This window comes from Maylandia zebra, linkage group LG23 (genome assembly GCF_041146795.1).
Source record: "Maylandia zebra isolate NMK-2024a linkage group LG23, Mzebra_GT3a, whole genome shotgun sequence".
Taxonomy (NCBI): Eukaryota; Metazoa; Chordata; class Actinopteri; order Cichliformes; family Cichlidae; genus Maylandia; species Maylandia zebra.
In genome coordinates, this window is record NC_135188.1 from 8,446,440 (window position 1) to 8,471,962 (window position 25,523).

General features: G+C 38.5%; 1 protein-coding gene across 1 annotated transcript; it reads right to left on the reverse strand.

Moving 5' to 3' along the window:
* Nucleotides 1-2,945: 2,945 nt before the first annotated feature.
* On the reverse strand, nt 2,946-12,243 carry rabggta (Rab geranylgeranyltransferase subunit alpha). Its single transcript, XM_004557162.6, has 17 exons — nt 12,093-12,243; nt 11,730-11,766; nt 11,474-11,584; nt 10,680-10,804; nt 10,389-10,576; nt 9,984-10,241; nt 9,766-9,849; nt 9,587-9,669; nt 8,036-8,131; nt 6,400-6,505; nt 6,261-6,312; nt 6,088-6,176; nt 4,987-5,075; nt 4,769-4,885; nt 4,560-4,673; nt 4,321-4,408; nt 2,946-3,657 (listed from the first exon to the last, which is right to left on the reverse strand). The coding sequence occupies exons 2-17, from the start codon at nt 11,730-11,732 to the stop codon at nt 3,509-3,511; spliced, it is 1,752 nt and encodes a 583-aa protein (XP_004557219.2). The 5' UTR covers nt 11,733-11,766; nt 12,093-12,243; the 3' UTR covers nt 2,946-3,508.
* Nucleotides 12,244-25,523: the final 13,280 nt, after the last annotated feature.

The following is a 25,523-nucleotide window of genomic DNA, read 5'->3' on the forward strand; positions in this document are numbered from 1 at the left end:
TGTGTTTTTCTTCATTTTTATTATTATTATTATTATTTTTTTTATTTCATTTTTTGATACCCCGTCAGTCAGCTTTAGGAAGCAGACTCGTGGTCTGAATGCTTAGTTGTGAATTTCAATTAACTTCTGCCTCTAAGTTGTAATTTTCAGAACACCTTCACCACTTCACTACAGTCAGGTAACATTAGATATTTAGGTATAGATCTCTCAGACTGGGTACAGGTAAAATACATTTGTCTTCTTAAAACGGTAGAAGATGATCTCACATGCTGGAAAACTTTACCTATATTTTTGAAGGTGAAAACGGGATAAGAATTTTGGACCTTTTCGGACTTAGATACATGTACTACCATTACAACGATTAAAGCCTATCCTCGCCACTATCATAAAAAATTGTTGTAATACCATTTATAAATAAGAATATGAAATCAACAGTAATAAACATTAAATTTATATTAAAAACACCAAACAACTAGTCTGTGTATTTAAAGAAATGATAAGAAAACGTGTGCTTCTGTATGAAATCTGTTCCTTATGTGTACCATACATAATGACTTTATGCTGTTTTACTATTTCACTGTTGCCAAGGCCAAGAATTAAAGTCCTCTTTGAACTCTGTCAGCTCTCTCCTATATAAAATAGACACACAGTGAAGAGTATATGAAAGTCATGTCCTTAAGAAATATCCAAAAACACACAACATGTTCAGTTTCTGAAGAATTTCTGAAACCATAACTGTCTTTGACTTTGCCCAGACACACTTTCACATTACATACTAATTTGGTAAGGGTCTTGAAATGCCCTCTTAAGGTAACTAGTAGCGGAGGTAAACTAGCAGCACAACCTTGCCCTAAACCTAACTTTAAAAGCCCGTACATGTAACAATTTCAAGTAGGCATAATGTGCAGCTATATACGTATCTTGTCTATACTTCTTAGCCAATTCAGAGACAGCTGCCAGGGGGAAAGAACAGTTGCATTGTAAGTTACAATCACAGCTTGAATGCCTAAAACTCCTTACAGCTTTTTGAGTGCAGCATAACCTTCAAGAGGTGCCAGGCTGACAGTGACTATGACAAACATTTCTTTGAGTACAAAGGTGTGCCATGTTTCTAATTTTTTCTCAGCTTCTTTTATTGTTTTTAGACACTCCCAAAGAAAAGTTTTCGCCTAATGCAATTCCTTCTTAAAAATGACATCACAGTCAAACAAACCTGATGTGTTGCAAAATCCCAGCTCTTCACACGAAAAGGCAAACGAATGAACAATGAAGGTGGCATCAGTTAAGGGTGGACCGGGTGACACACTGCTAGTCGCTCTGGCACACCTGAGTTTGGAATCATACATAAAAGTAGATACATATTTTTTCAGGCCTGTCATATAAGCCTACTCAAAAAGAAAAAAATGATCAATGGAAGGAGTATAATATCTACTTAATTTTCCTAAAGATTGCTCAGACCTCCAGTTGGGTGTGAAATTTAGGTGCTTCTGGATTTGAAGTTCATCCAAGAATAATATAGACTCTATGTTTAAGTGCCCAGCTTTACATTAGAAAAAATATATTTGCAGCCAAGTAAAACAATTAAACAAGAGGACAAATACAACTGTTTTGGTCTCTATAGCTATTTTCTCTGTTTTTTATAATCCACCTGCTTTCATTTAGTTTAGACTTAAAGTTAGCCTTGGCCACCTTGACTGACAGGTGTGGCAGCACTGGCAGCTGAAGCCCAACCCTTTCTGCACCCTGTCACCTTTGCTAATTGGAGTCACAGAACTGAACGTTCTATACCTGTGGTGCATTTCAAAGCTTCTGTAATAGAGTTAACTGACAAATAACATGCACAACCCAAGTACAGCACATCTAAAAAGTCTTTGCTCCAGTTCCAGTGAGTCGGATATTTCTTTTGTATGGTCATTTCCACTATGCACCTGGCAGTTTATAATTAATAAATACTGCTCCTAAATATGGCCACATCTGGGTAAAAAAGAAAAACTAAACACCAAGGCTTTAAAATGAAGATTTCGGGAGTTTAGAGTAAGTACTTTTTTTTTTGTCTTGAAAGACATTTAACGCTCTTTTTTGGGATGTTGGCTGACTTTTCCCCCCAATTCCTGTTAAAATGATCCCATACTGCTTTAATACTTGCCTGTGCCCTGGGTATGAGTCTACTGCTTTGGCAGTGTGTTTGAGATCACCGTTATTAATGAAGTCGTCGCCAAATAGATGCTTTTTTGCATGGTGGCTCAAAATCTGACTATACTTATCTGCATTCATAATTCAATCAACTGTGCTTTTCAGCCACTGGCTGAAATTCAGCCCCATAACAGAACCTCCACCATGCTTTACAGACGGTAGACACACCCTTATACCTATTTCCTGGCGTCCTGTGTATATACTGACAAAAACTTGTGAGTCCAAATTTTTTATTCATCACTCCTTAAGACCTGCTACCAGCTATTCTCAATCCATTTCTTGTGTGATTGACTTCAGCACACAGTAGATGAATCAACTAAAGGCCAGATGCACCTCTCCTGTGTCAGGTCTTTGCTGGATTTTTGGATATTTCTTAAGGACATGACTTTCATATACTCTTCACTGTAGATGTTTTTTAAGCTTCCCACTTCTTCATTCTTTACAAAAAATCTTTAGGGATACCCTACACACCATCCTGATATATATGACACAAGCTTTCATTTAATAATGTTTTTGAAATCACCTTGGTGGAGCAAAAATGTTGTTGTATACCTGCCAAACTGCATTATCGAACTACTGTTCAAGACCAAGAAAGTCTGGCTGGTACTTTACATTGTAGTTGAGCTCCACCACATCCTCACCAGTATTACAGAAATGAGACAGTTAAGATCAAAATGTGAGTTAACCATTATGAACCTTTACTTTAAGGCATGCATTTTTCTTTCAGTGGAAAAAAGTCACAAGAGGCTTACTGGAAGGCAGTGACACAATGTGTGCTGTTTATTACTGGATCTGTGACTTACTGTGCAACAGTATAATGTCATAAATCAAATGCATTAACCGACCTTAAAAAAAATCTGTAGAGAGTGATGCAATACTCTGATCACCCAGTATAACGTTTTCTTTAAAGTCAGCCATTAAACTTTTGGAAGCAATAAGCCATCATCGCTGCCAATCCATAATTAGTTTACTTCATTATTAATGTTTCTGCATGCACTGGTCTGTTGCATTAAAGACATTTGTACACACACACAAACAAAGAAATGCAACATTGGTTATTACGCACTCACTCATACACACACACACACACAGAAATGTTGACTTTTTGCTGAAGATGCTAGAGAGGGTTCTGACATTTGCTCCGAAGTATGAGGCTTTCAGACCAACAGGGTTCACTGTGACTGACATTTTTCCAAAACAGGTGGAACAGACACAGTCACAAGATGACACCCACTCACCACCAAAAACAGCTCAGAACGTGAAGGACAACTGAACGACAGAACAAAGATGGCAGTGATTCCTGCCCTGCGTTGGATCAGAGCAGGAGGTCTGTGACTGAGGGCAGCAGTTCGGCTAACTCCGACTCGACATTGGCCGTTTGAGTGACGGGGTTTCCACGGAGGTCAAGGCGTTTCAGCTTGGGGCAGGATGCCAACGTCTGAAGATCTGCCAATGTAGAGATTTCTGCATGTTTGAGTTAATGAAAATCCCTTGCAGTGTGCTGTGGTAACATCAGTAACAATGAATAACATGAGCTCTGATGCACATATTCCAAGCACCGGTGTAAAAAGTAAGATCTAAATGACAAATATGACACTGAGATATAAATTCATTTTTCTAAAAATAGCAACTGTGATTGCCAGAGGAAAAAAAGAAAAACAGTAACTATCCTCATCATAACCTGCAAATCACATTAATTCCTCCCAAGTGTAGCAGGGGAAGTGAAGCATGAAGAGGAGGGAGTCTGTGGTGATGTGTTGTTAAATGTTTCTTCGCTTCTTAATGATGCTGTTTGTTCGGTGAAATTGCGGTGCTGTTTTTATTTACCCGATCGATTCAGACGTAGGTAAAATAAATTATTCATGTATTGAGCTGAAGAGTCTTGTTAAAAGTGCAATTTTCTAAATGCTGTAAACACAATCTTAGTGCGTAGCGTGTCTTTTACATCAGCTGTTCGCACTCTTTACAGGATTGTTTTGAAGCACTGAGCCACTCAGAACTGATTAACGCATTTCTTGAGTCACTAGTTCCCTGTGAAAAGACAAACAGACAATATAAACTGATCCCTATGACACTAATTCTGAAGGATGACTGGAGATCCAGAACACACTACTAACTTAAGGATACTGTTGTTTCTCAAGAGGACTTCCTCCAGTTTGGGAAGGTGATAAACTCCCTCCAGGTTTTCTATGGCGTTGTTATCAGCCTCCAAGACCTGCAAATATGAAGAAGTCATTGAATTGCAGGAGAAGAATTTCATCAATATCTGTCTTTCCTTTTCTAATCTATTGGTGCAGACACAAAAGAGGAAAAAAATCACTGTCCATGCAGGAGAGCAAATTGGATTTCAATTGCAGCTTCATCACCTCGAGACACTGCAACATGGCAAACTGAGGAGGCAGCCGCTGCAGGTGATTAGAGGACAGATTGATATGGGTAACCAACAACAGCTGGTCCAGGTGGCATAAAGTGGTCAGGTTCTGTTACAAAGAAAAAAAGAAATCAAATTTAAGCACCTCCCTAATCAGCAAAAAAGGTTTCAGGGAAATCTGATGTCTTGTTATTCTGACCCAACCTTGTCAGAAATGCTGAAGACGCGCACTTCAGCATACTCCATTTTCAGGATGGTGTTTTCAATCATAAACTTGCTGCACAGGTCACTGTAATATGCAGAGCGCATGGAATCCACTTCCTAGTGAATGAAGCCATTGAATTAGTGATTGCTGACTGCATTGTAGACAAATGCATTTATTGCCAGTCCCATATACTGTACTGTATGTGGTTTATACTCACTTTGAGTGTTCTAAAATGAGCAAGCATCTCCTGTTCGTATCCCAGAGGGTCTAGTGCCCTCATCAGGAGAATAATGGTCAGTAAGCACCCTGCCGAGGCAAAGCTAGCAGTCAGTGGTTGTATAAGACCTTTATCACCAGCAACATCAAACTTCAATACTCAACCTAATCTTGTAATGGGAACAAGCACACCATCTCACCAATACGTTCCTTAACTCCCATCATCAAAGCTGCCTTTCATGAAAATGTCAACTACACACCTGCAAAGTTTCGCAACCACATTGCACACAGTTATAATGCTAATGTATTATGTAATTATGTTTATAGGCCAGAGATTCTTAAAGATTCTCCATTTCAGAAGCTGAAAAAAATACTCACACCCCACAATTTTTTTATCAATGACAACACAAATGGATAGAAATTGACTTTAGTGACGTAAAGGTCAACCAGATAGCATCAGCAAACATTTGCTTGTGTGTTTTTCCTGCAAATCATATTTATTTTAGTTAGTTTCACTCCATAGTTTTCCCCAGGGTCAGCCCAAGTAGTGTCTCTATGCCCTACCAGTGGGCTCCACTTCTTTTAGAGAACAATTACTCAAGAGATTAGTACTTAAAAACAACAACAAAGCCATATTCTTAATTATGCAGGAATCAGATTCACATTTAGCATTATTGTTCTGCTCTGATCTGTCATTCTGCACGCATACATGAAAAGCCTGAGGCAGGGGATCGCTTCTGCAAGCACAAGGACATAAAGGCTGCATAAGTAGGGCACAGCGTGAAAAAGAGGGGTGAATGCAGGTCGCAAAGCAGCTTGAAGAACAAGCAGCAAGGGTAGGCAGGCTAAAACACCTAAAATAGCACACTTTATGTGATATTTCTCAGCTGGTCTCAGCTGATATGGGCTCCTGTTTTAGATCACCTGTTATCAGCTGATTGTGGGCTGAGCTCAACTTTGTGGCCTGTCTGAATCGAGGCTTTGCTGAGTTTTACAAAATTCATACACATGCACACATTGTAAAAAAAGAGCCACAGATCTGTTTCTGTGCGAAGCTGGTGATTTCCTGTAAACCCTGTAACATACAAGAAAAAGCACTTACATTTATTGAGTGGCTCCAATTCTTGTAGCTGCTTAACCGACTGTAGCTCCGACTGTAGCACAGAAGTCTTTTCTACTGAAAGTTCGCTCCTGCAAAAAAAGACCATATCTAGTTCCTAATCCCTAAAGAAGGCAAACTACACAATGTTTCAGTTGTTCCAAAAACAAAAGTACCTGAAAAGTTCCTGATCTGTAGCAGAGTCCCTACACCAACTCTCAGTTCGACCTATGAAAGTTAAATGTTCATAGTGTCATGAAGGTCATCATCCTGCCTTTCAAAGAACACAACATGGTAGATATGTATATGTGTCACCTGTGTAGAGAGCACAGTCCCTATGAGTGTGTTTTTCAGTCCAGTGCACAGTCAGGTTGCGTTCATTGGTGATGTCACTAATCGTTCCAGGAGGCAGATTGCATATCTAAGCCTTTGCTAAGGAGAGAAAACCTCCAAACATGAATTATGTATTCCAAAAGTGAAACGGAAGTATTTGATTTGAACATAAATTAGTCACTTTAAAGCAAACCCGCGCAGGCCCACAGTGTGAGTGTGCATACTAAGTCCATGGCTGATTTCCAGGGCCAATACAGCAACCTGGTAGAGCTAGGCATTATGACTAAAATATTAAATCTCCAAACTTTATTGAGGCTTTAATAAGTTCATTTAGATTTACAAAGAGCACTGAGCACTTTGTTTCAGACAAAACATTTTAGAATATACCAAAGAGAGAAGCAGCCTAAGGTAAAGAAGACTCCTGTTTCTGAGCGAATGACTGCATCTGGTTTAAAAAATAAAATATTCACGTGGAACTGTGAATGAATATGGATGTGAATGACAGATATCGAGGACATTTTACTAATTACTGAGCTTGCATATCAATGAGGGTCATTTCCATGACTACTGTGCAAATGCCATCACCCTATGAAGACAGTGTTAAGTGTGCCCACTTACACATTGCTTACGACCAATGTGTTACATACTGCACACTTAGAAGAAAATCCTGATTATTACTCCAAAGTTTTTCTCCTTATATGCCACTCCCATTGCTTTTAACTGCTTACCGGGAAACATGTATCAATTTGTATGGTACTGGTATTTGCTTTTTCCCTACTCTTCACCCAAATGTAAAGGTAACTCTACAGTCACACAAGGAAAACCAGTAGTTTGAGACTGAGACAAGACAGAGGTGGTCTGTGACTGCTTGTTGTCAGCTGCCATCTTCAAAAAATATATATAAGTGATAAAGTGGTAATAAGATGGAATGAGTCTGCTAACAGTTTGTGATTGAATTGGTTCACATTGGCATTTACAATGTGACCTGTTGTGGTACTAAAACTATAAATAAGGTTGCCTCACATCAAGCAAACCTGTGCAAGGTTAAAGCTGCTTGACATTTAACCTCTAGGCAACCAGTTGGTATTGAATAAATCCCAGGCAACCACCAATTTTTCCCAGTCGCCAGGAGGTTGCCATCCTAGTTTTACTCTAGTGCCAATGAACCATAAAGCAATGAAGTTGTTCTACATACTAATACAGTTGGAGTTTTAACCATTTTTCCATCTTGTTAGCTTGGCCTCTGAGGTCAGAAACAAAGCTAATCTTAGAGATACTCTTTCCAAAAGTATTAACTTCAGCTATCAACTTTAATAGTCAGTCTAAACATGATGTCATGTATTACTAAACTCTGACAAGCACTCTGACAAGGAACTCCCTTCACTAGTGTGCTAAAGCCAACATAACATTCCACTGCAGTGCACTGATCAAAGTTTCATGATGAAACCTTTTCTCTTGATGCACATACCACAGAGTCTTAGCAGCATGAGGTACGTGCAGAATGATAAGAGCAGAATGCTAAACCAGTATGCTGTTCAATCAGCAGCACACCAGGAAAAGTATTCTTATTCTCTGCAGGGGTAACCGGTCAGTTTTAAGTCACAATGGAAAAGGATACCCAGACAGGGCTCTGTTTAAAGCGCGGATGGACACTCCTCCACTCCACTCTCTGGGGCTGACCGTCAAGGACGAGGAACAAGCCGACTGACTGCGCCTGACAGGACAAAAGCAGGGAGAACGTTCACCAAGAATAGACAGGGTACCATATGAAGGCAACTTTGTTTAAAAAAAACAACAAAAAACTGGTCAGACACATCTTACCAGTCTTCACTTTTCCAAAACTGTCACAGTCTCCATGACAGCAGAGGAAAACTCTTTTCTTGCTCACACACAAACTCCACTTTGCACATGATTATATGCACATCATGAATACCTAAATCTACACTCTCCAGTCACTTCATCAGGTACACCTGCTTAGTTGCTTTTTTAGCTAACATCTAATCAGCCAATCACAAGGCAGCAATTCACTGCATGTAGACATGGTCAAGACCATAAGTTAAAATTGAAACGTGTTTTTAAGTGACACCTATTTGAGTACCAAAGTTGTTGGTGCAAGACGGCCTGGTGTAAGTCTTTCAAAAAGAAATGGTCCACTGGGATTTTCCTGCACAGCCATCTCTAGAGTTCGTAGTGAATGGTCTCAAAAATAGAAAATTCAGACAGCTTCAAGTTGATACAAAGGCAACGTTAATTTGCAAGGACTCACCAAAGTTAGACAAGTGGCAAATAAAAAACATGCCTGGTCTAATGAGTCTTGATATATGCTACAATATTCATATGATAGGTTCAAATTTGGCATAAACAACATGAAATCACAAATCCATTCTGCCTTGTACCAACAGTGCAGGTTGGTAATGGTGATGTAATGGTTTGGGGGGCATTTCCTTGGCACACCTTGGATCCCTTAGTGGAAAGGAACATTGTTAAACACCTGAGTTCGTCCCATCATGTCCACAGTGTACCCATCTTGTGATGGTTGCTTGCACCAACATAACGCACCGTATCATGAAGTTGAAATCATCTCAAACTGTTTTCCTGAAGATGACAGGAGGCTCGCTGTACTGAAATGGCCTCCACAGTCACATCTCAGACCAAAACAACTTTTGAGACGTGAGGAAACGGGAGATTCATATCACTGACGAGTGGCCAGAAAATCTGCAGCAACTCTATAGACTTCTTTAGACCTAAATCTTTGAGAAGGTGCTTCCAGCACCTTTTTGAATGTGTCATAAAGGCTTAAGGGAATTCTGGAGGAAAAAGTACTAACAAGGTGTAGCTAAAGAAGTAGATGGTGAGTGCATATTCATACCCTTACATATCACAAATCTACAACATCTAACTAACTAAAAAAAAAAAAAAAAAAAAAAAAAAAAAAAAAAAAAAAAGAGTATATAATTTTCTAAAAGGACAAATTAAAGTACTTATGTGAAAAAAATGTATCTGCAAGTCTACTTTAGAATATTGTCACATTTAATTTCTTTAGGACAATGAACCCTAAAATGCCAGGGTATTTATTTAGGTCACCTTATTAAAAAAATAAAATAAAGAACAACTCATCCTGAATTCCATTACAGCATTTTCTAAGTGAAGAAAAAGTGGAGATACTGACATTCACAGGCCTGGAGAAGGCCACAGCCACTCTCTCCTCATCCCGATTCACATACACACAGCTTATCATCTCTTCACGCTCCGCTGTTAAAAAGACAAAGAACTTGTGATTTACAAAGCACAGCAAAGCTGAAATGTATTCTCGTTCATACTTACAGACACTACGACCAATAGACATACCTCTGCCTAACAGCCAGCGATAGTAAAACCACGCGCTCTGGTCATTAGGGTCAGTGAAGAAAGCGTTCTGTACAAGCTCATATTCTGAAAGTAGTTAATACAATTTCACTGTAATAGAATATACAATCTGACTTCATTTGCAAAATAACACCTTTTACTTAAGGATAATAAAGACTTACACTGCCCCCTATCAGTTGCTATTGGGAACTGCAGTTTACCTTTTAGTAGTTGCTCTTCACAGACCCGATGGGAATGGGTTTGAGGAGAAGGTGGGGGGGAGGACTGCGGAGGCTCACGGCATGGTGAAGGGGGCTCTGGAGACTCTGGGTGAAGCAGAGGCAGAAGGGTGCTACGGTAGTGCCAGCTGGAGTAGTTGGAAAAGTTGGAGCCAATAAGACGATCAGTAAATGCCAATTCCTGATCTACAGGCACGCCAGACATCTTTACAACCATTCGGCGGTAATCCCAGCAATGGACTGGGCAAGACAGAAACACAGAACATGCCAGAAACATGAGTAAAAATAATGTAGTGAAGGACAAGGTTTAGATCGATTACTTTTAAAAAAATGCATTATTACATATCTTTAACATTCAGCTCCTTTTTATTTTTTTCTCCCACTCACAGTTGCGGTCATCCAGGCTCAAGCAGCGATCACACAAAGTCAGCTCCCTGGCCCAGTCCGGTCGAGGCAAACGGGCGGAGACCCAACCTCGGTGGTGCCAGCTGCCATAAGATTTTGGGTTCACTTTCAGGCAAGACTCAGTAAACGACAGCTCAGCCTCGTAAATCTTCTGCACTTCATCTTTGTCTCTGCAGAGGATATTGGGAAACAAAGTCGTCATTCTCCTGTGACACCGCAAATGACTTACCATTCAGTAAAAAGGGATTCAACTATGAATCTGTGAGTACTAACTTCACAGTCTCCAGGTGCATTAGGATTTCTCTTCTGTAGTTCCACAGGGTTGCAAAGTCAGGATTGGATGATAGGAGCTGCTGGGTGAGCTGAAGAGCCTCATCATCCCAGATACCCTCATTTCTCTGTCAAACAGGAGAAAGTGAGGAGGGTGAGGAAAATACATGGAGTGAAAAGCAGGCGGAGAAAAACACAACACATTTTTATCTGTTAAAGACACACACCTGAGCCACAAAAACATTTTACATATGAATATCACATTAAGTTTAAATCCTGTCCATTAGTTAACTATTTACAACTGTTAAAAGATGACTACATTAGAAGACAGATGAAAATTTAGAAAGGGATAAAAGGGGGCTGATATCCAAATGTGGACAAAATTGAATTGGTTTTTTCCTTGTTCTGACCAACCACCTATGGAACTCAAATTTCTGTCAATGTATAGAAGTAACTTCACATTTAGTTCATAAGATATAAATAAAGAGAAGCAGAATTTTAACAAAATCTTTTGATTTTTTCCCCCAATTTTTGTACATGATTTAAAAAAAATTGCTGTTCTTTACAGAAAATTCTCCTTTTTAAAAGACCCACTGTAAAAGAAAAAAAAAGGTGAAAAACCTTTCTGTCATTTAATTGTTTAGTTATTACTTAATGTTGGTGTAATCAAGTGGAGTACATTGGAGTCTTTGCTGGACTGATTCTGGCCCCCAGGTCTTATGTTTGACACCCCTACACTAACCCAAAGACATGCTGCAGTATTGCTACTAAAACATAAGGGAAATTTAATATTCCACCTTAGAAAAACAGGCATCACGTGCTGCTACGTATATCTTGAGCTTCTTCTCCCTCTCCTTTCTTTTCTCCTCCTCCTGCTGGGCTGTAGTTTTAATTTTCACTCTGCCATGCTGTCAAAAGCAAAAAGAGAAGGATATACCAGCAGAGTACAGTTTATTCTGCTGGCTAAATGTGTAAATAATTGACCTACTGTAATTCCACATGCACTGGAAATGCCTAGATTTGAACAAGTATAGTAAATGGCTCATCTCTTACCATCGTTGCTGTTAGTGAAGGAGGCTTCTTTAAGAATCTGTTTATGAGGGGTGACAGTCATGTTTAGGCCAGAGTAATGTTCACATGACATACAGAAGCAAAGTGCTGACAGACTGACACAGAAGCTTTAACAAGTTAACGTAAAGAGCTCTCAGTATTCAGGTATACAGTGCTCAGTAATGCCAAAACACTGAATACAAGTATCACTGAATGTAAACTTAGCATGCTAATTAGCTCCGTTGTGGGCTGGGCTCATTCAGTTCAATGAAACGAGCACAGATTAAGCACAACCGGCGGTATACAACACTTCTTCATTAACGCTGTACACTGAACGCAGCACAACCTATCCCATTAAATACATACCTGGTGTTTCACTGACGCTGATTGTGTGTTTTAGAATGCAGTTTGATTTGTCATGTCACCATCAGGAGTGCTAACGACTACAATTTTTTCACTTCCGTCTCATGACATCTACGTCACTGAGAGGCTCTCGCACAGCCGCCGCGCTTTCGTTGTCCTCTAGTGGCGAAAACGGCTCACAGCTGCGGAGTTACAGGGGCCACATAAGGTGGTGACACTTAAGAAGGTGACACTAGTCTCTAAGCGACTGGATGAGGCGTAAAGTCAAATAAGACAGAGGATCGGTGTAGTTCAGTTCAATTCAGGTTTATTCACAGCAAAAGTCGACTCAAGGCGCTTTACTGTGAGGTAAAAACCTACAGTTTGGGAGAAAACCCCAACAATCGAGCGACTCCCGTGAGCAAGCACTTTGCGACGGTGGGAAGGGAAACCCCCTTTGTAACTGGGAGAAACCACCGGCAGAACCATCCCCTTCAACTGGTTGGTGGTGAAGGGAAAGAGAAAGGAGAAAGGGAAGAAGCGATCTTAAAGAGACTGGACAAAACACACTATGAGAGAGAGAATTTTAATGACACTCAGCAGTGGCTCTACCATCCAAATGTCACAGCAGAAATTGAGATTCATCAGACTAGGCAATATTTTTTCAATCTTTCCTTGTTCAGTGTTGGTGAAGCAATGTGAATCAGTTTAACTGTTCTTAGTGGTCTGCTTTAGCATAGTTCAAGGTTTTACATTTTGTACTTACAGAGATGCTTTTCTTCATAAATTGGTTGTAATGGGTGGTTATTTATTCATTACTGCTCCCCTCTTATTAGTTTAAAGGTTTCTCTCTTTTTTGAAGATTCTCTGTAACCATAGAAATGGTTGTGAAGGAAGATTCAGTAGATCAGCAGTTTCTGAAATACTTAGACCAGCCTGCCTGTCACCAACAACTATACAACATTCAAAGTCACTACAGTCAGTTTTGTCTCCATTCTGATGCTTGGTTTGAACTTCAGCAGGTCATCAGGTCTACATGTCTAAATACACTTGAGTTGCTGCTGTGATTGGCTGATATTTGCATTAACGAGCAGTTGAAGAGGTTAATGTAATAAAGTGGCCAGTGAGCGAGGACTGTCTTCCTCACTATTTAAAAGTAACTCAAAAAGACCTCTTAAAAATGTCTCAATATCATATCAAACTCACTCTCAATAGTGGGCGAGCACATGGTGTGGCAGCATCAGAGTGTCTGAGTGGGTGAATGCAAAACATACTAAAAAGCACTTTGTAGAATGTAGCTAAGGTTGAAAGGTTCGTCATAAATGCAGAGCATTTTATTTGAGGACTAGAAAATTTACATTTTTTAAACTTACCAGAAAATGTCTCTTGATACTGGCTTGCAGAGAGGCTCTTCAGATAGAAAGGTCAATGCAATACCGCTTGCATTATTTATAAGAAACCAACCCTGAATATGACCTTTTTAAAATGTAATGCCAGAAACAAGCTCTATATACTCAAAGTGTCTCTTTAAAGTTGTTCCAAATTGTTCATGGCCTGCACTATAAAGAAAACTATGCATGTATTGATTTTTAAAGGAAAAAATTACTGACATCTTAAGACTTGATGTGTCCTTTTAAGTTAGGACATTCTTCAGAGACATAGCAACTTGAGTGGAAAATTGATTTGTTATCATAAGGAGAGACTCCGACAGCTTCTCATGTCACACTTAACTGTCAAGATAGTTTTTTGTGAAATGTGGTGAAGTAAAGGATCAGAATACTTTTTTTTATTCCTAGAGGAGATTATGTAAAATTGTGTTTTTTAATTATCATTTTGTAAGAAGTATAAAAAGAAATCCATCATAACAAACTGATGGACATAACAACGATCTGTATCGTTTTAAACACAAAAAATAGAAAAAGGAAAATCATAACTTTGTACAACTTTGTACTTTGTTTTTATTTTCATTGTGGGAAATCCCAGCATGCATGGAAGTGAAGTGATGATTTTTATCTTTCCTTTTATAAAGATAAGGGAAGAAAATACACCGATAGATAGATAGATAGATAGATAGATAGATAGATAGATAGATAGATAGATAGATAGATAGATAGATAGATAGATAGATAGATAGATAGATAGATAGATAGATAGATAGATAGATAGATATTAATCTCAGCTTCTGCTAAATCGAGTGAGAAACTTTCCACATTGTTGTACCTTCTCCTGAAATTACTTTTTCTAGCAAAAAAAATAAAAATCCCATAACATGCTAAAATTATCATAAATATAAAAGTATTGAGAATTGGCACAGTTTTTCAGTTAATAATAATTAATGAAGACAATTATATTATTTACCTTAACAAGGAATACAGAATCATAAGATTTATTGGAGTCATTTTTAAAATGTAAATATTTTCTAAAACAGCTACTCTTTAAAATCACTATTAAACTGAATCATGACATCCAACACAAAGCATGGAGTTAATAAATAAATAAAAATGAAACATATGCTTGACAAGACAAACGGTATACCTCTCTCTAAATGTTTATTAATGCTACTGAGCGATCGTAGGTCAAGAGTTGGCAGTTCGTCTTGTAATCGGAAGGTTGCTGATTCGAGCCCCGGATCGGACAGTCTCGGTCATTGTGTCCTTGGGCCAGACACTTCACCCGTTGCCTACTGGTGGTGGTCAGAGTCCGGCTGCCTCGCCTCTGTCAGTGCGCCCCAGGGCAGCTGTGACTGTAGCTTGCCATCACCAATGGGTGGATGATTGAACATGTAAAGCGCTATACAAATACAGGCCATTTACTACTGCTGAATATGATAAGGTAAAAAGCTTTTAACATACATCTCAGATAAACTACTGTTTGTGAGGATTAATAGTATCTTTTGTACCATCTTCACAATGTGACTCCTTGGGAAAAAGAAACAAGAAATTATATAGTGTTTACATGAAGGTCCTTTTATTTATCAGATGTAATACCTGAAATGATTTATTTAACTGAATTGAAATGATTAGGCTCTGATTACCCTGAGTTCTACAATACTCCTACAAAGGGAACTGGCCATCAATAAAGGTGCAGATTTGGCTCTTATAGTGCTGAAATGTGTACACCATTACATCTAATAATGCTTAAGCCAACATTTGCACTTGCATAGAACAACTGGCCAGGAGCACTGTGGAGGTGATTTCCAACCTGGACAAAATTTAGCACACTTTGAGCTCCCTCTGCTGTTTCAGGAACTCACTCTAGCATAAGCACATAGGCTTTAAGGCATGTAGACATGGAATTGGCAACTCATGTGACGGTGCTTATCAAAGCATATGATTAAAACAAAATAAAAATAACATACAACATTAAAAATCGAATATACATTCGTCCAAATTAATTACATTCTATGTGCTCAAATGTTGCACATGCTGGACGTATTTCCCCTCTTTGTTGTGACGAGATTTTGGGGTCATTAATCAAACAAAAGTAATCCAGTACATTGCTGAATTACTCCCAGGAGAAAGTAATTTGTTTAACATTACTCTTACGTTTCTCTGTAAAATGACCTGAAACACATTGTCTCATGATTACCAGGTAACAATATAAACCTATAGGCTACAGTAACACGCGCCAACAAATATCCCTACAGCCTGAATGCACATCACTACTTTTACCTGTTGAACTTCCGGGTCTGGCTGCTGGGCTTTGGGCGGCATTGAACTACTAGGAGAGAACCAGTTCTCCAGTCCCATCCCTAATAATTATCCCACTCTGACCTACAGCGTAGCACTCCTATACAAGTGATAGAGCCAGTGTACCAAAATAATTACCTCTTCACTCTACACCCACCCACAGCCTCACTTCAACTGACATTTTTCAGTTAGTAACCCCTGATTTGTTATTCTTGCATCTTAATACTCACTCAGTGACTTGTATTTCATGCGTCTCACACATTCCTTGATGTCATTTTGCAGCTCAGGGAGTGTTTCCTTGAACCCCATCATCAACTCCAGCTCTCTCCTCCTGTTTCGGCCACTTCCTCTTGAACTTCTCCTCATTTCTCAGGTGGATGTCGTCTCTGAATGTCAGGTCCAAAGGAATGACTAACAGAGTAACATGAACTCCTACTGGGCTCAGTGAAATCTCAACTCGTCGGCCCGAAACCTCCTCCTCTTGCACTTGACATTGTTCATTCTGACTAGATGCAAAGACTTCTTTATGCAGGAGAGTATTTCCTGTTGCACTCTTTCCAACAGTCTTCTGACCAAGCAGTATTATTCTCAGTTCCTGTAGCTTATTACTGGAAACTGAGAAGAAGACAGCTGTCAGAGCAAAGTGAAATGGGAAAATGTCATGTTGCATATAATCTGAGTGAGGATGCTCTGTCACTGGTAAGATTATACACTTCTGTCTATATTGTCCATTTTGAGGGGTGAGGGGTGGTCGTTTCTGAGTTCGGTAAGATGTAATTACCTGGACATTGTGTTAAAGCCAAGTTATTTGACATGTGACAGACACTATACTGCTATCATTACTGAATAACCATACTGTGTCTATTACAGTCACTCATATCCTCTAGCATTTTCAACAAAAGGTACTGCTGTTCTTTTGAAGTATATTTCTGTGTTTTGTTCATCTCTAATATTTATTTAATATGAGGGTGTGGAAACAGCTCTGACATTGCGGCACGTTTTTACTTGTGACACTGATGCTAGGTGATAGTGAAGCATACCTCCAAGGGATTCTCGTGTGGCCTTGACTTGACTTTGCCTCAGCATTGCTCCTTCTTTCACCTTCCTTCTTCTCTATTCGATGGTCTGAAATATCTGCTGGTCTGGAACAAAGTAGCTCCACCCATTTGCTGCCACAGTCTCAGTGATTTTCTCCAGCAGCTCTGAGATTTGTGTACCATCACTTGCATTCTTATTATCAACTACATGATATCTATTTCCACATTGTTCAACTAGAGACTGTAGGGCCTCCCCCTCTAATTCGATGTACTGCTCTACGCTGTTTGTTCCCAGCCAGTCTCCTCTGGTAAAAACTATAATAGTGTGTCTCCACACTCCATCACCAAGAAGCTCCACATGTGATGTCACTGCATCTAAGTGTTTGGCATTAAATGATGCATCTGCATCTATCACCAGGAGGAACACATGGGGCCCGGGAGGGCACAAAAACATGCTGCGCATCAGTTCATCTTTGATCGCTTCAGGAGTGTCGAACACAGGGAAGCCTTTCCACCAGCCTGGTGTGTCAACAAGAATGATTTCAGTTTTAGCCACAAAACCCCGGCAGGCAACAGACTTTGGCGTTCTTTTTCCATCTTCCTGGTCTTTGTACCCCAAGATAGTGTTCCCTACAGAGGTTTTCCCAACATTACGGCTTCCCAGAAGAATCATCTGCAGGCAGAGCGTTCTCACTCCCGAGGCGTAACATGTCGACGTTTTGTCACGTCCCGCGGCATTCCTGAGGAACGCAAAAGGAGACCTTCGGCGTTCTTATGGTACGCGGTGGGTTATGGCTGGAATCCAGTGCAATGACGCTCCCGCGGTAATAGACGTTCCAGCCCTGTATTCCAGCCCTAAACCTAACCTTATCCCTAGCCCTAACCATAACCTTATTCCAGACCGTAACCAGGACTTTAATGATGTTAAATAGCGTGTTTCTAAGCGATTTGAAGAAAAAGAGCGAACATGTGTAGGTTCAGTCCAGACGGTTCTCATATTTCCTCTTTTTCCGAGGTCGTCATTTAGGAACGTGGTGGGTAGCCGAAAACGTAATATGGTGACGATTTGTCACCTAGCGTAAAATGTTACGCTTTGGGAGTGAGAACGGGTTGTTCCAGGTGAGTTTGACAGAAGGTGCACTCGAGCAAAAGCTTCCTGTATTGAATGCTCTTGCGTCCTTGTGCAGATTACTGCATAGGCAGTACAGTACATAGTTTCAGTCCAGGAAAACATCCACCACATGAAAGTCTTGTAAAATGACAAACTTTTTTTTTAAGTACAGGTGGAGAGATGTCATAGGGGAACTTTGTAAATGTTAAAAACTTAAAACTTAACTTAAAAACTTAAAAACTATTTTAGAAAGCACAGAAAATGAAAAACTGATCTATAAAATGTCAGGTTAAATAATATCTTGAGAAGCCACAAAAAATATGAATTTAAAAAAAAGTGATTTTTCTTTTCTCAATGTCGTTATAGATGTCAGTATGGTGTATTGCAAATGTCCACTAAAATATATCGGAACTTTGGGAATTTAATCATTGTATCTGAATTTAATAACTTACATGATCTGTGAGCTCCAAGCCTAATAAATGTTTTGTCCGATAACAGAAGAGATAAACTACTCCTGGAATGAGTGCTTTGATGTGTTGTCTTTGGTCCTCGGCCTTCTTCCTTCTCTCTTCTGCCCTCTCAGCTACCTCCTTTTGCTTCTCTTTGATGACCCGGAAAATGTGCTCTTCTACCTTGTAGTAACTGCCACCATTGCCATCTTCTGCAGCAACTTTGTGACCTGAGATAAGTTACTCTTGTCCTTGTTGTTAAATACATGGTACCTGTTCAAACACTTTTCTATTAACCACTTGAGTGCCTCTCCCTCGCTTTTGATGTGTTCTTCTATTGTCTTTTCCCAGAGGAAATCCCCAAAGGTGAACAGCATAGTGCATCGCCAAACCCATTCACCCAAGAGCTTCATGTGCTCCCCCACACTCATCTTTTGCTCCACAGAGAAAGCTGAGTCTGTTGGAATAACGAGGAGAAAAGTATTTGGTCTAGGCAGTTTAAATCTTTGATTGTCCCTGTCTGGGATCTTAGAGAGGGAAACACAACTCCTTCATCCAGGAATAAGATAAGATAAGATAAGATAGAACTTTATTAATCCCTCGGGTGGGTTCGGGTGGGTTCCCTCGGGTGGGTTCCTCTGGGAAATTCGATATCAATATCAATCACAGTGAGCTTCCTGCCTTCCACAACTTCATGTCTCACTTCAGACTGAGTTGATCTACTTTGACCACACAACCTAATCCTAACCATTTAAAAACAAAACTAAATTACCCGTTTGTTTATATCCATACCTTTAGCTGAGAAGATCAAGAATATAACTGCAACGTCAACAAGACTTAAGAATAAAGAGAAAAAACAAAAATTGCTTTGTTGAAGAAAGTTTTCATTGAACTGCGTGGCAGTTTTTCCTCTTGTTTATGTTCAAGGTACACAAAACTGTTTGAAGTGGAATTTTGAGTCATTTGATATGTGTGTGATGTGTTTTTGATAGCCTGCAGGAATTCAATCCATTTTGCCCTTCTGGCCAAACATAACTCAGGTTTAACTGGTTTTATTGTGTTTATGACATTTATTTTCCCTGTTCCATAAATGCTAATATTATTGCACAAAAATAATAGCAATAATGGGCAATAAACAGTGTAATCTTAATTATATCAATGATTTATTATATTTAACATATCAGTATTTTATGCATGAACTTATCAAGCTTTAATCTATGAAAGCTAACTTTTCATGAGCTTGATTTACTTCTTTGCTTATATCTCTGTCCTCAACGTCCCCAAGCTTTCAGCAGAAGTCAGAATGGACAAACTCTATCTCCAGTTAAAATATTTGAGGAAAATAGGTATTCAGGCATATTCTACTGCCAGTTCACACAGACTGTATGAAGTGAAGCAAAGCCAGCAAACACAGTGTATAGATTGGTGTAACAGTGCAGTCTAACTGGTTTTATAGATACAGTAACTTGAGAACTTAATCGTGATATCAGTGCAGACTTAAAATGAAGAAACCAACACGCCAGCGACTGTAAATAATAGAAGTTATGCTTAAGGTAATTGCTTTCAAAAGTTTTATTTTCCTATTTATAACGGTTAAGATTATTATTTATAAACTTTAGTAGAAAAAAGTCATATTTGCCTCAATGATTTTACTTGCTGTGCAGCACTTGGGTTCTAGTCTGTTTTGTTTAAATCGTTTTATTTATGCTACTAAAAATAAAATGATTGACGTGAGTTATATTGATGAACAAAACATTAATCTCATAGCACATAACAACAGCAAACACAAGCAAAGTAACATTGTGTCTGTTATCTCAGCAGAGTTCAAGGTCCCACACATCCCAGCCGCTTCTTTGAACCAAAGAAATAACTGAAAAACACAATTTCTTCTTAAAACCATGAGATACTTTCACCTGTGATTTGGCAGACATACAGCATGAATAATTTAGATTATAGTGATTTTGTATAAGGTTTTTGGTTGTCAGTATCAGTCTGCTGAGTTCTTGCACATGATACTCCAGTAGCATGAGAGTCCCAGTAGAAGTAAATTTAAATAAAGTTCTCGCTGTCATTGTCTGCATTTAGGACATTTTTAGAAAGTGAAGCATTTGTTTTACCATGAAAAAAACTCATTTATATATTCTTTTTCAGCCCAAAAGAAGATAAAAGTAGGATAACAATATTATAACAAGAATACTCATCATTTGATTTAATTTGAATAACCAAGTGAAAATCTGCGATAAGCTATATATTTATTTTTGGGGTTTTTTTTTCAAATGAATGGGGTACACTTTATCTTGATATATGATGATGTAATACCTTGTCAGATTTCACACAGAGAAATTAACAACCGTTTTTAAAATGTTTTGTTTACATTTTGAGATAAACAACATACTAAATGGCCACAAGACCAGTGTTTTACATTTGGGTTAAAAAAGTCACACAGATTTAACAGGAGCAGCAGTAATGATTCCCCATCATCAAAGTGGCTTCAGAAGGAAAGTGTCAGATAGTATAAGTGTGCATTGTTTTGGAGTCAAATTAGGGTTGTTTTTTTTTGCTAGTGTTAGAATGAGCAGGTTACAAAATAGAAAAGAAAAGATGCCAGACACCACAAGGATTTAGGTTTATGAAATATTGTTCAGTATTGTTTAATCAAGGGAAAACGCAGTATTCATGTACCAGCAAACTCAAAAATTTAATTCAGTGAGAAGGCAGAGTGTTTATCCATAAAAATAACAAATGGAGAACCAGTAGAGTTGAGAGAGATTCTGAAACACAGGCAACAGAAATGCAAACATTTCTGTTATAAAGTAGGGGAGATAAGTAGGGGGTTGGTCGCACTTACTTAAACATCTCACTGGATATTGCATCAATTTCATGAAACAGAAACAGTTGTTATTCTTATGTAATACAAAAGGCATGAAGATGCAATAACAGTTATTGTTAGAGGAAAGCATAAAAGGGAGCAGGGCTAAAAATATACTTCATCTGTTAACTTAGTAGAGGGATCAAAATGAACTATTTCCAGAAACTGTAAACTAATTTGGACATCTGCAAAAACAATTAATAATTGTTAACTATTTATAACAGAAGGAGTCAGTAATGCAAATGTAAAAGATGTGAACTGCCGTAAAAACACAAAGAAAAAGAACAACCTGCTGTGCTTTGTGGCTCTCTAGTGGAGGAAATGGCAAACAGCAGAAACTTTAACCCAAGATAGTTTTTAGGGAGATACAAAGATGTCTGAAGTGTTTTAGTAGTTCATGGTTGAGCTGTAAAATTACATTAGAAGTTATTTACAAGGTTATTGGACAGAGAAATGAGGCACCAGGGACACACCTGAAATGAAGAAGCTCAATAAATTTTATCTGGTTAAAAATATAAAACTACAGATCCAGTTCTAACAATGGTTCCTTAACAATTATTAGTTCCTTAATAATTAGCTAATTAGTTGCATAAAAATAATTTTAAATCACTTGGCTATTAAATGAAATTTGCATATAGGCCTACTTGTGCTTTGCTTAATTCTTTTCTTTTCATGCAGTTTTCTACTTTTACTCTGCTGCAGAGACAAATATTGTGCATTATTATATTTATCCGAGAGCACAGTCATGCCATGAGTTAAAATGTCTTCATGTGAAACCTATCCAGCACTAAGTAATGCATAATGATTGTTATAAATTTAAATTACCTAACAGCACATAAAAACACAGGGGATTTAGTACTTGTGACAGAAATTATCACTATTTTCTAAATGTTTGCAAACCAAATAATTAATTAATTAAGAAAATAATAATAATAATTAAAAAAAAATCATAATTTTGACAGCCCAGGTCTACATTATATGAACAAAAGTAATGAGCCACCTACACATTACACCTGCAGGAGCTGCTCAGCTCTGGAGAGGTAGGGGAATCCTAAGTTCATTGTAGTGGTGTAGCATAAGAAAATGACTCACCAGAAAAAAGCCACTTAGTTAATTTTATTGTGAGCTCCAGACTGCACTGGCTCTAAGGTCAACACTTTGTCAATTCATCCAGCTATATAAGCAGATGTTACAGCACATGAGCCATCATGGCTGCTTTCAGCAGCACTCATGTCTGGTAGTTATTTTGAAGCATTAACTAACTAAATATTCAATATTGTTTATTACATTATATTTCAATACTCCATTTTTCTCACATATCATGTCTCCTCTGCTAAACAGGACCTAAGCTGGAATTGCCCTGCACTAGTCCAGCAATCCATCACTATAAACATCTACCCCAACACTGCACATTACCTAGTTTAATACCGACAGTAAATACAGGTCTCGTATAACCTTTGAATAACATGAAATTATCCATTTGTTGTCAGAGACACGTCTCAATATGAAATAACTAAGTCTGTACTTTATCAAATGTCACTAACTGAGGATTAAGTACCTTTAAAAATAATATCACCTCTTCCTCTCCTGTCCTCTCTTTTTCACATCTTTGTCTCTCTCTGAGTGTCACACATTTCATTGTTACTTCTGCCTGGAAATCTGTACTTTTGTGTGTTTGCAGATATGGTCTTTGAAACTTTATAACCACCACTGGGTGGTACTTCTAACTGCAAAAAGAGAAGGCTCTGTAGAAGATTGTGGGAAAATATCTCTAGGACTTGACCTCTGTAAACGCCAAATCCAATGTATTTATATAGCACACATAAAAAAACTGAAAATTTACCCAAAGTGCTGCACAAAAACAAAACAAAACAAGAGATAAAACGAAAGATAAAACCTCTCACATTAAAACTCTCACATAAAATAAAACAAAGAGAATAAAAAAGAGCATATCAATTCACACCGGTCCGAACGCTAATTAAAAAAAGATGTGTTTTCAAAAGAATTTATAAAAAGGAAGTGAAGAGGCCTGTCTAATAGTTAAAGGCAGTATGTTCTAGAGTTTGGGTGCCACAATTGAAAAAGCTCATTCTCCTCTAAGTTTCAGCCTCATTTTTGGGAAAACCAAAAGCAGCTGGTCGGCTGATCTAAGGGCCCACGAGGGAATATAAGGCTGAAGTTCATCAGGAAGGTATGGAGGAGCAAGACCATTTGGGCATTTATAGGCCAACGTTAGGACTTTGAAATTAATTCTGTCATTAACAGGAAGCTGACTCCAGCATAATGTGCATTGCAATAGTCGAGCCGAGTTGAGATAAAGGCATGTATTATTTTCTCTAAGTCATACCTTGACAAAGCTGGCTTAAGCTTTGCTATTTTCCTTAAGTGGAAAAAGCTTTTTTGCAACACAGAACTTATTTGTTTATTAAATTTAAAACCTGAGTCCATAATGACTCCCAGACTTGTGACATGCTGTTCGATATGTTGTTGGCTTGTATGACCCAAGCCAAGCATAATTAATAAGTGGTTTGCATAATTACCTCTGATTGAAGCTCAAAAGGTTCAGAGCCATCCAAGCCTTGACATCTTCAAGGCAGTTTAAAACGATTGGATGGGGCCTGGATTATTAGGTGCTAAAGGCAGGTAAATTTGGAAGTCGTCAGCAGTGAAGGGATATCTCATGTTTTCTAAGAATAGAGCCCAAAGGGAGCAAGTACAAAAAAACAGAAGAGGACCAAGCATTGACCCTGAGGAACCCCACAAGAAAGGGGGGCTGAGGTGGACAAAACATTTTTAATATTAACACTGAACGTTCTGTCACTCAAATAGGAACGAAGCCAATCCAGTGCTGCACCTTTAAGCACAAGAATCACAGAACTTCCAGAATCGTTTGCTATAAGGATGTCATTAAAAACCTGTAAAAGTGCTGTTTCAGTGGAATGTAAAAGTTTAAAACCAGACTGAAAAACCTCCATAATGTCATTGGTATCCAAAAATGTATTGAATAGGGTAAAAACTATTTTTTCCAATAACTTTGAAAGGAATGGGAGTTTCGAGATCAGTCTAAAATTTGAGCGGGGAATAAACATGGATGGGTCATATGCAGGAAGTACTATTGCTGACCTGATACACTCAACCTTGTTTACAAAGAAAGAAAGGAACTGATTACATATGTCAGCAGAGGCTTTCAGGGTGGTAGCTTGAGGCACATTTAGAATAGAGCTGATGAGGGATTATGACAATTTCACACAATGATTTGAGAAAAATATTAGTTTTTCTCATTTTTCACTGTATTCTGATAAAATTTCCAACAGTAAGCTGTTGCAGTTTATAGGCTCGGTTGCTCAGTGTCATGTTATATTGACTAAAACTTGTACATTTTGGTCATTCAAGTTTCAGAAAGCATGATTTAGTGTTAGTTCACTGGTTAAAGATGTGTCGAACCAAAGTCTTCAGCCAGGGTGCGGCTCATAAAAAAAAAAACCATCTGCATGACAGCATGTTGTAACCAACTGTAGTATCAGATTTAACAGACTACGAAATGAAAGTAACAGAAAGCTATTCCTGATGATTAATTTTAAACCCTGCTCATGAACTAACTGCAGGGTGTGACAGATAAATTTGCTGTACTAAGGGATGGCACTGAAACCCACACTGTTTCCATCAGCAGGCAATGGGCGAGCACCTTGCATAGCAGCATTGCTGCCACTGGAGTGAGCACAATTGGAGTGACAGGGTAGTCTCTTCAACTGTGAAAGGTCACTACAATGCCTCTGGGACTGCATTATAGATAGGAGAGCAGCTCTGAGCTTTTTCACACACAAACCATCTGCACATCCAACAGGAAGGGAAAGGGTTTTATTATGTTTTGATTAAGAGTCTCTTTAAAGTTGTTACAGTTAATATATGTTTTTGTAGTGATAGAAAAGTGGACAGCCACACTGTACACTGCTGTTGCGTAATGCGTCTGTGAGTAAACAAGCGAATAAGGCTCATAATAGTGATTTATGAAGGGAAACTGCTCTTGAAGCACACTGGTATATGGAACTTTGCAGGAAATATGGTTTAATCGTGGTGGATTAAACACAAAGGTGAGACAGAATTCATGCTAATGTTATTCAAATATGAAGCATAACTTTGGTCTTCTTTTGCTGCTGGCTGACACTTCCAATTTTGAAATCTGTGAGATCTATCCTTTCATCACAGACAATGTCTGTCTGTGTATATGCTGTGGGGTGAACAAGGGAATCTGATCTTTGTTTACATCTTTTTGTAGAGTCTGTTTACCTGCTCTTTCATT

Bases quoted from the DNA above. Each gene is read 5' to 3' on its own strand.
- rabggta (XM_004557162.6), bottom strand. The intron at 10,805-11,473 runs GTGGAATATTAA...CCTGTTTGACAG, and splicing joins GTGATGCCTGTTTTTCTAAG to AGAAATGAGGGTATCTGGGA. The intron at 10,577-10,679 runs GTTAGTACTCAC...TATCCTCTGCAG, and splicing joins ATGCACCTGGAGACTGTGAA to AGACAAAGATGAAGTGCAGA.